Source organism: Gopherus flavomarginatus, chromosome 11 (genome assembly GCF_025201925.1).
Source record: "Gopherus flavomarginatus isolate rGopFla2 chromosome 11, rGopFla2.mat.asm, whole genome shotgun sequence".
Lineage (NCBI taxonomy): Eukaryota > Metazoa > Chordata > Testudines > Testudinidae > Gopherus > Gopherus flavomarginatus.
Genome location: NC_066627.1, coordinates 19206488 through 19217069, shown reverse-complemented (window position 1 = coordinate 19217069; position 10582 = coordinate 19206488). Strand labels below are relative to the sequence as shown.

The 10582-nt window shown below is 43.7% G+C and overlaps 1 protein-coding gene across 1 annotated transcript; it reads left to right on the top strand.

The window, feature by feature from the left end:
- The first annotated feature begins 2445 nt into the window (after positions 1 to 2445).
- LOC127031181 (olfactory receptor 1020-like) lies at positions 2446 to 3396 on the top strand. Its single transcript, XM_050917943.1, has one exon. The coding sequence runs from the start codon at positions 2446 to 2448 to the stop codon at positions 3394 to 3396; it is 951 nt and encodes a 316-aa protein (XP_050773900.1).
- Positions 3397 to 10582: the final 7186 nt, after the last annotated feature.

The following is a 10582-nucleotide window of genomic DNA, read 5'->3' as shown; positions in this document are numbered from 1 at the left end:
CAGTGGGACTGGAAATGGATGGGCATTAGGTATGGTCTCTATGCAGGCACCTGGTTGTAAGGTACCTACTGGTATATGGAAATCCGCTCTGAAAGTCACACAAAGGGTTGGTGATGAAGCAGGGAAATGAAGGAACATCTGTGGAATCCAAGGCCAGCTCTTCAAACACCAGAGCAGCCTTCGTTCCTCTCTAACCTGTGCTACGTGCTACACACAAGAGTTTAATTTTCTTGGTGGCTTTGGCCTGGCCAGGGTGGTGAGAGGTCAGCAAGGTGAGGTGGGTAAAGCAGAGCTGGTAGCTGGTGCTGCACACAGTGCTCAGGTTGGCTATGAGCAGGCTTGGCAGAATTAGATTTTATTTTTGTTATTTGGATCACTAGTATTGATTTCTATTAAGGGTTTTTCCCCCAGTTATTAACTAATTTAATGTTTACTGTTGTGGGAAAATTCAACGGGGGTGGGGTTGGGGTAGCGTTGACTGCAGGGGGAACTCCCAGCAGTAACAGGGGAGATACTGGTGGCTCCCTACACTACCGAGGGGTCCAAGACGTCAGAACGCAAGAGGCAGGGAAGGCAGCTGCTCTGACCCTGCTGTTGAATGGCTCTGTCCATGGGTACAAGCCATTCAGCAATGGTGGGAATCCCCCACAGCGAGGGCCGCCTCCTCCTCTGCCTCCTGACAGACCCGCTGGCACTCTTGGCTCTGGCAGGCTTCCCTGCACCTGGTGCCTGCAGGGATGGGTGTCACTGGACCCGCGGCCATGCAGGGAACACTCAGCAGCTCTGCCGTCCCAGCCCCACTTGCTCACTCCCAGGACAACTCGGTGCAGAAGGCTCAATGCACAGTCACTGAGCCGGTAACACCATCTCTGCAGACACAAGGTGAGGAGAAGGCTGCACTAATGCCGACTGTTGCTGATATTGTTTGTTGTTGATTTCAGGGTGTCAGCTGATATCGACGTTTACCAACGTCTATCAATGGAAATCCAATCCAGCCAAGCTGAGCTATGAGTTTCAAAGAAGGCTAAAGGTATTAGCTGTCCAAATCCCATTGGAATTATAGGGTCCCATCCTTGAAGTCAGTGGAAATTTGATCTCTGACTTCAGTGGGAGAAGGCTTGGACAGAACAGAATTATTCCTGGGGTGTAAAAATAACCTTGTGCATAATTCTGTGCAGGATCAGAGCAGTTAATAAGGATTAATAAATCGGTCTAATAAAGGATGTAACCTCACCCACCTTATGTCTCTAAGGATTAGCAATGGCAAGACAGACCGTAAGGGCAGACTAGACAGCCGCCAATAGGGAAAGAATATATTTTTTTAACCAAATACAAAGAAGAAAATGTAGAGCTGAAAAACATTCTGATTGACATTTTTGATAGAAAATGTGTGAATCAAGATCAAAATCTTCCACTGAATATCAATTTCTAGAAAATGTTGTTCAGGAAGTTATTGTATAGAGCTTTCTGAAATAATGTAAAATGAAATAAAATAATATAAAAATAGTTTAATAGAAATAAATTTAAATATCTATAAAATACAATGTAATATAAAATAAAAATAACCTAGATATAGAATTAAAAATAGATAAATAAATTTTTAAAAATTGAAATTTGGAATGAACATCAACATTTGAAATCACAGAATTGATGATAAAATGGAAGTTTGGGTTCTACGTCCCTCTCATAATATGAAAATAGCACATTTCTTACAAATTTCAAACTTTATACAGAATGTTTTTCTTTCAAGAGAGAATTAATTTCAAGCTAACATGTTAGTTTCCAGCTGCAGTTGCTTTGTTTGTCTGTTTTTTTGTTTGTTTTTAATGAAGATCGCATCTCTATATAGAGTGTCCGACTACAGGACAATGAAATCTTGGCCTAGAGAAGGAGAGGCATTTGTCTGATGATAAAAACTTTCAAATGGCTTTAATACAGTTAGACCGCCCATTTGCACTGCAATTTACTTGGAGTTGGCTCCCCACACACTGCAGATCCCACCTTTAGTTGCTTGGTTTGTTACTTTGTTGTGGCTTCCTTTAAAATATCAGATCTTGGCCTGTTTGGCCTATGGATCTCCAATCTAGAAAGGACACTGTTCTGCTTTGACACACCAGGTAGTGAAACATGGAACTATTTGAACCAACACGTTTCTGTACTGTTGTACCTAAGCCCCATCACAATAGTATGTGAGTGTTTGTTGCCATCTGTCAAGTTACGAGATGTGTTTCCAGATAGATTAATGTTTTGTTGAACCTGCGGTCTCCTCAAATATGTCCCAGGGATCACGAGATGGCATTTCCCTTCCAGTGGCCTCCATTCTCCACTCACCCATTGTTCCACTACCCAGAAGAGGGAGAAAATGAAAACAGTGCTGACATTTTATTGAGTGAATGTCGCTTTTTATTTATGTTGAAGTTAATTTCTTTCTCGTAGACAAACCCCATGGCGAATCCAGAACACGGAAATCAAACATCTGACACAGAATTCATCCTCCTGGGATTCGGGGATCTCCCAGAACTGCAGCTCCTTCTCTTCCTGCTGTTCTTAGTGATCTATATTGCGACTGTGGCTGGGAACATCATCATCGTGATGCTAGTTGTGGCTGATCAACACCTTCACACCCCCATGTATTTCTTTCTGGGGAACTTGTCTTGTTTGGAGACCTGCTACACCTCCACCATCCTGCCTAGGATGCTGGCCGGTCTCCTGACTGGGGACAGGACCATTTCCTACAATGGGTGTGTCACACAATATTATTTCTTTGGTTCTCTGCTTGGTACAGAATGCCTTCTCCTGTCGGTGATGTCTTACGATCGGTATTTAGCAATATGTAATCCACTGCACTATGCAGCTCGTATGAGTGGCAGGGCCTGTCTCCACCTTGCAGGTGGCTCTTGGATAGGTGGCTTCCTATGTTGTGGCATAACAACATTTTCGATATCTCATTTATCGTTCTGTGGCCCCAATGGTATTGACCACTTTTTCTGTGATCTCATCCCCCTTATAAAACTCTCCTGCAATGACCATCACCTGATGGAAATGTTTGCTTTCACTCTCAGCTTGATTTTCTTACTGGTCCCATTCCTGCTTACCTTGATGTCCTACGTCTGCATCATCACCACAATCCTGAGAATTCCGTCCACCGCTGGAAGGCAAAAGGCCTTTTCCACCTGCTCCTCCCACCTCATTGTGGTGAGCATTTATTATGGAACTCTGCTGGTTGTCTATATGTTCCCAACCACCAAGATCCTGAGTGACTTCAAGAAAGTTCTGTCTGTCATCTACACAGTCCTGACTCCCCTGGTCAATCCCCTCATCTACAGCCTGAGAAACAAAGTGGTTCAGGAGGCCCTGAAGAAAGCCTTCAGGAAAATCAAGTTTGGACCATGCTAACCAGTGAGTTTCCTTCAGTTAAAATTAGTGGTGCAAGTAGAATTTATTTCTTGCTGGTATTGCACTCATGGGAGGGACACAAGGAGCGGGAGAAACGTGACCTCCCCAAGTGAAGCTCCATGTGACTCCTTCCTGCCCCTCCCCCAGCCCCCTCGATTTCCCCATTTTCTCCACCAACCCCTTACTTGTCTAAAATTTTACAACTGCATCTGCTAAACAGATGCAGTTCTAAAATTATACTTTGGGGCACTGATGCCACCTGTTCTTCCAGATGTCATTGAGGATCCAGCAGCACCCCAAATTAAAACTTCTTAAATGAAAGAAGAATAGGAAGGACAATCACCCCACCTTCCCTGAACTCCGTTATGTCCAAACTAAGCTTCTTCCAGCTTGCCTTTATCTAAGCATTGCTCTCCACCAGGCACTAGGAAAGCAAAGATGCTGCGCCACCTGGGTTTGATGGAAAAGAGGCTTAGAACTGTGTGTGCCATTTACATCTTGATAGAACTGCAGCCCAAATTGTTTTATTATTTTCCCCAACGTGACATATAGGAGGGGCAACCAAAATCAGCCAGGTAGAATGCGCATGAGAACTGTCTCTGGACAGATAAGCAATTGATCAAATCACATTCTCTGATCTATTGAGACCAATTCCTGTTCCCATTGAGATCAAAAGGAGTTTTGCTATTGAGTTAAGTGGGATCAGGCTTTGACAATTGGACAGGAAAGACCAAACCACTCAAGCAAGGGCTATGTTGCTTATATGACAGGTATCAAAGGCTTCTGACTCAGGTGAGAAAGTCAGCAGACATCTGATCTTTGTCCATTGCAAGAAAGAACTCAGCAACCAGTGAGGCTAGAGCAGTCTCTGTAGCATATCTAACTCATAAGTACATCTGCAAAGGATTAAGGAAATATGAATGTAAGTCAGTCCCATTTTTGTCCAGGTGCCCCCGACCAACTTCACTGAGGCTGGCCAGGAGCACCCATGTCTGCCCAGGTGCCCCTGACCGACAGTGGCATAGCCAGGGTTGCTGCTGAGGAGGAGCAGCAGAGAAAAAATGTGCATGTCCTTTGGTGGCATTTCGGAGGTCCTGCGCATGCACTGAAATGCCACCGAAAGACAGAGTGGCACATGCTCAGGGCTGCCAAATTTATTCTTATTTCAGCAGCCCTGTGCATGCACTGAAATGCCGCCGAAAGATGGAGCAGCGCATGCGCAGGGCCACCAAAAGACAGAGTGGCACTGGAAAAGGCGCCACTTGGGGTATTCTGGGCTCCGGGGAGCAGGCGCTCCCCCTGCTCCGCACCTAGCTACACTATAGCTGACCGACCTCACCGAGGTCGGCCAGGAGCAACCAGGAGACAGCAGCAGATGGTAAAGTATGATTGGTAACCATCTTTGCCAACTTGCAAAGGCAAGGAGTTGCTGCTCTGTAGCACTGCAGTACCACGTCTGTCAGCAGCACCCGGGAGATGTACAGTGACAGTGAGCTGAGCGGGCTCCATGCTTGCCGTGGTATGTTCTCTGCACGGGTAACCAAAATGATTTTTTGCCATTGCTTTCATGGGGGTGGGAGGGGCTCATGACATGTACTCAGAACCACTTGCAACAATGTTTTTGCCCCATCAGGCATTGGGAACACAACCCAGAACTCCAACGGGGGTCGGAGTCTGTGCGAACTGTGGGATAGGTACCACAGCGCAACGGTCCGAAAGTTGATGCTAGCCTCAATACTGTAGACGCACTCTGCCAACTTAATGCACTTTGTGGGGACACACACAAACGACAGTATCAAATCGATTTCTAAAAAAAATGACTTCTATTAAATTGAACTAATTTCGTAGTGTAGACACACCCTTAGTTACCAAGGCTTAGCAGCCTAAGTCTCACAGAAAGTCAACAGGACTTTGATTCCTAAATCACGTCTGAAAGTCTCTTACATGTCTTCAAAAATGTTACCCAACTTTTGCTCAGATAAAATGCAAAAGGTAGAGCAAGGTGCTTTACACATGTAGAATGGGATTTTCGAAGATGGGTAATGTACACAACAAGCACCAATGGCCACTGAATTGCTAGAAGAGTTCGGCCTTTTCTCCCTTTCTCTTCTTGGATAATTTTGTGTCAACAAAGCTTTGTTCTTCATAATGCCCAATTCTGAATATTTGTTGCTCACTTAACGGCATTTTTTTAAAAAGAGGTTTCTTGTTTGTTTTTCTTAAGTAATCTGACAAAAATATAGCAGCTGTGGATGAAATCTTATTGCTTAGCTCATTGAAAGATACTGGCTAAATATAAAGCCAGCATATATAAAAAAGGGACAGACCTGAATCGTCACACAGCTTGGCTTACATTTTTAATTCCAAGTTTTAACTTCAAATGTTAAATTCCAAGTATATAAACTCTTAATCACTTAAACAATATTTTAACTAAAATCAGTGTTTTAATGGTTACTACTGTCCAAGTGTCATTCCCCATGATCAAATGTGATCGAGAGACCATAAGAATGGACACAACACACTGATCTGAAACACTCGTTGACTCTTAGTGCCAATTATACAGTGTAGACACCACTTCCCCACTCCTCATACAGCCCAGTTCCGCAGCCTGAAAGGAATCAGTGGTGTTGTCCCCAGTGTAAACATATAATTCTTCTTTGCTGCCAAACTAGTCTAACATGCATTTTGTTAACTTTAACTGGAGCAGCAAAACAAAAAAAACAAATTCCTTGTTTTCCAGCTTTGCCGTTGAGAGAACTATAAGTGAAGATTAGAATGCTGGACACTGACGACCTTAAACCATCTGTCTCAGGAATCTGCAAAGAACTTTGCTGAAAATACGTTCCTCATCTTAGCAACAAAGCTAAGACTTATCACACATCTGCCCACCTTTATTCAAATGAAGCTCCTTCTGATCTTACAGCTCAGGCATTGTCAGTTTCATTAAGAACAATTTACAAACTTGGAACCTAATCCTGTAAACCCTTAATCATTTGATCAATCCCACTGAAGACAATAGGACTATTTGAATGTTTACGAACCACTTTTGTGGTAAGAGTTTCAAGAGTCTGTTCTGTTCCTATAAAGGGAGTTGAATCTCCAATTGAAATGCCCATTTATAGTATAGCCACCCCTTGCCACAACCCCAACCCTCTGCTGACCCTAGTAGCCATTATACAGTACGGCCGCCCCTTCCCCATCCCTCTGCTGCCCCTAGTGCTCATTATACAGTGTAACTGCCCTTTCCCCACCTTCTGTTGCCCCTAGTGCCCATCATACACTATAATTACCATTTCCCTACCCCTAACCTCTGCTGCCTCTGTTGTTAACTAATGGGAATGGGGTTGCCTTTCCCACTCAGGTAAGGAAGAATGGTGTAGTGAAAGGACCCTGGAGTACAGTGTGAGACATCTGTGTTCAATTCCCAGTTCAACCAGAGGTGCTGAATTGGGCATGTCACATAATCTGCCTTGTGCCTCTGTAACATGGGGTTTTGAATTCCCAACCTCTGGGCAGTCATTGTGAGGTGTCCTGCCATTTTATTTTTGTGATTTGTTTTTTATTAATTTTCCTAAAGAAACAAACAAGAAAAATTATTATGGCTTGTCCATGTCACCCAGCAGTCTGCATTTTACAGGCTAGCTAAAAAAATTAGGGAATTATGCAGCTGTATAACTTGTCAAAGCAACAAGGCTAGACAACACAGAGAAACCTTGCATGTGAAGCGGAGGTAAAAACAGATTTAAAATGACAAACTGACAAAAAAAGGAACTTGGGGAATGGGTGCAGGAATCAGGAAAGAAAAACAAAGAGGTCTGGTGGAACTGAATTCAGTCATTATTTCAGCATTCTTTATCCAAAAGGATTGAGAAACAGGGTCCAAATTTCTTCCAATTCTTATAATTTCTCCCCATAGCTACAAGCTATTCTTTCTTGAGGTGTCCCATTGTTAATGACTGTGGGGTCCTCAGTTAGGATGTTGCTGATGGCCATGTCATACACCTAGATTGAATGATGGGAACTGATCATTACCCACCACTGAACATACAGCAGGTTATGAAAATCTTATGGGCTCTGAAAAATCTTGATGTCTCAAGTGGCGGTCCCCCAATTGCTGAGGCACCCAAAATACATGTGTACTTTCAAATATTTTGTCATTCAGCTGGAATTTTTAAGGGACCCAAGGGAGCAAGGTAACACAATCTCATTGAATTTTGGACCCTTAACCTTCTTAGGATCCCAGTGTAAATTGTTCTTTTATCTTATATTCTTGCTTGGACTTAGTGTATGGAATTGCCTAATTCGAAATGAATATCATACAGTTCCATTCTATTCTAAATATAAAGAGCTGCGTATTGATTGATCGTACATTTCAGACATTTGCACATCCTCCAGAGAAGCACATTCCCAAAGACCTAGCCAGAAATAGAGACCACCTGGAATCTGTCTCTATAAAACAATATATGAGCTTTGCATTTCACCATTTTCCCTTAATACAATAAGAAACTAAAACCTTGTGATTACTAAATTCTTTTAAAGTCTAGACATTTTCTGACTGTTTTTCTCAAGGCCTCCTTCACCTCTGTATTTCTCAGGCTGTATATGAAGGGATTGGCCATGGGAGTCAGAATTGTGTAGAAGTGAGAGAACACTTTGTTAAGGTCTCCTAGTGTGTTGTTTTTTGGTAGCAGATACAGAACGATCAGGGTCCCATAGAAGACTGACACCATGATGAGGTGAGAGAAGCAGGTGGAAAAGGCCTTTTGGCTCCTAGTGGTGGAAGGGATTTGTGTCGGGTTGTCCCCCCTTTTTGGGGTGCCACCTGATATACTGGAGTCCCACTGAGCCTGCCTGTCCCACCAGCCTCAGCTCCCTCACCCTGTCCTGCTGAGCCAGGCCCTCAAGCCTCCTCTAGCACACATAGAGGTAGGGACACACCCATCTGCAGAAAGACCCAGACACTGAAATCAGATCTGCATGGAAAGAATCAGCTAATGGATTGCCTAGCACTCAAGTGCACACCCCCTCTGGGTGTAAACCCAAAATTGTATTGTCTTGCACTCACAGAGAACTGTACAGCATAAGCTCATGAAAATCACCCCCTCCCACAATGTGGAGGAAGATATGCACAGCCTTTTGCCCCCCAGCTATGAATTGCACAAACTGGTTTAGAAAAAACAAAACAAGTGTATTAACTACAAAGGATAGATTTTAAGTGATTATAAGGGATAGCACACAGATCAAAGGATGTGGCCCCTGATGGCACTTGCTCCCTTGTGCCTATTATTCTTGGAAACTTATAGCATCAGAACAAAATGATGAGATTTTAGATAAGGCATTTTGAGCAATTAAAGCCATCTTTGGGGAATGGTGCCACCACCGTGAAGATGCCCAACACCTGATACAGGTACACACAGATAAGAAAAGCTTGGATCCTCTCTGTAGGGCAAAGGTGCTGAACCAAAGACAGCTTTGATGGGCCCCATTCTTCACACACTTTCATTTCACCATCACCTATCACCCAGAAGCCCAGAACAAGACAGTCAATGCACTGTCCTGAAAAGGGGAATACCTCCCTGATCATACCCATACAGTGCTGACATGCATCCTCAAGCCCCCCATTTTCCTGGCTGCTTATTCCCCAAGCCCTCCTTTCCTGTAGGGATTCAGTTATGAAGGATGAGCCCCCCAGCACCTTCAGAAACAATAACTAGACCCTGCACAGCCATTACAGTCAAACTTCCTTTATCAGACAAGCATTTTCACAGAGAACTTACTACACTACTGTACAGCCTGGTGGGACTTGAACCCAGCACTAGAGGGCTATAAGACAACCAATATTCCCCTGTTGCTACCTATAATTTGATGAGTGTTTGCAGCACACAATCTGAAGTGGTTGAAAACCAGGGGACGCTCTGCCTCAAAGAAGCTGATGGACAGTGGTTTTAGCAAGCCCCAATTGGCTCCTTGACCCTATATAAACCCATGGCTGAAAAGAGAGTGTCTTAGTGGTGATTGTAGACTGAGAGAGGGACTGCTGGCTGGTTAGGTTTTAGCTGGCAGGCTAGACAGAAATAAACAAAATTGAAACCAGGCTAGATGATGAAGCTAGGGAAAGCATTTAGGAAGACTGGATGCAAGCAAGGGAAAAAAAGGTAGATTTTCTGGAACCAGAAGAGGGACCAGCAAATAGGAGGTCAGGGAAGGGAACGATGGGGAATCTAGTAAACTCCCTAGATAAGGACTTAAAGATAGAGGCTATCAAACCCCTGAGAATGGTTGCATGGATCAGGAAAGTGCTGGAGACAGAGCAGGAGCTAAGATGCTACCTGCTGGAGGCTCATTAGTGGAATGCAAAAACAGAGAACATGCAGGGAAGCTCCTTAAGACTAAAGTGCTAGGTAAAATAAAAAATAAGCTGCCAGCTACCCAAATTCCTCACTGAAGCAGGAGGGCTAGTGTCTGGGGTGTCAACTGAAAAGTCAGGAAATAAAGCAAGGAATAGATGAAGATAAGGTGATTAACAACTAAGGCTAATTAGCAGAAGAGGTGATAGCAAGGGCTTGACAGCTGTGTTGGCCACATTGCAAGAGAAAGATGTGATTGGACTGAGCGACTGTAGGATATCAGATATTCTGGACTAAGTCCTTTATTCCTCTGTCTGTGAGAGGATACAGCTGCCAAAGATTTGGTCATGCAGCAAATACTTCCAAAGGGCAAATACAGTGCAGTAAGTGTGGAGGTGACCATTCATCTGATTGTGAGGAAGGGATAGAACAAATGTTGCAACTGTGGAGGAAAACACAGCTCGGCGTATGGAGGATGTATTGAGGCAAAGCGAGCTGGAGAAATGCAGAGAACCCAAGTTACTAGTAACATCTCCTGTGCAGAAGCTGCTAGGAGATACCTAAAAGAGAACCTGATGTGGGGAAAGGGAATAGCGTGCAACAAATGTATGGGAGCTAATGAGTGGCATTGGGTGAAAGGAGATGACGACATACTTACAGAAACAGATTCTTTACATTAATGATTGATGTAATAAATTGTAGGCCTCAAACAGGGAAGAAAATGGAAAATAAGCCTTATAATTAAAGCTGCTGATAGGTTGTTAGCCCACAGGTGCTTATCAGTGGAACAACTTCATATTTTCCTAAGCAAAGGAAACATTGAAGGTTAAGAGAAGAGC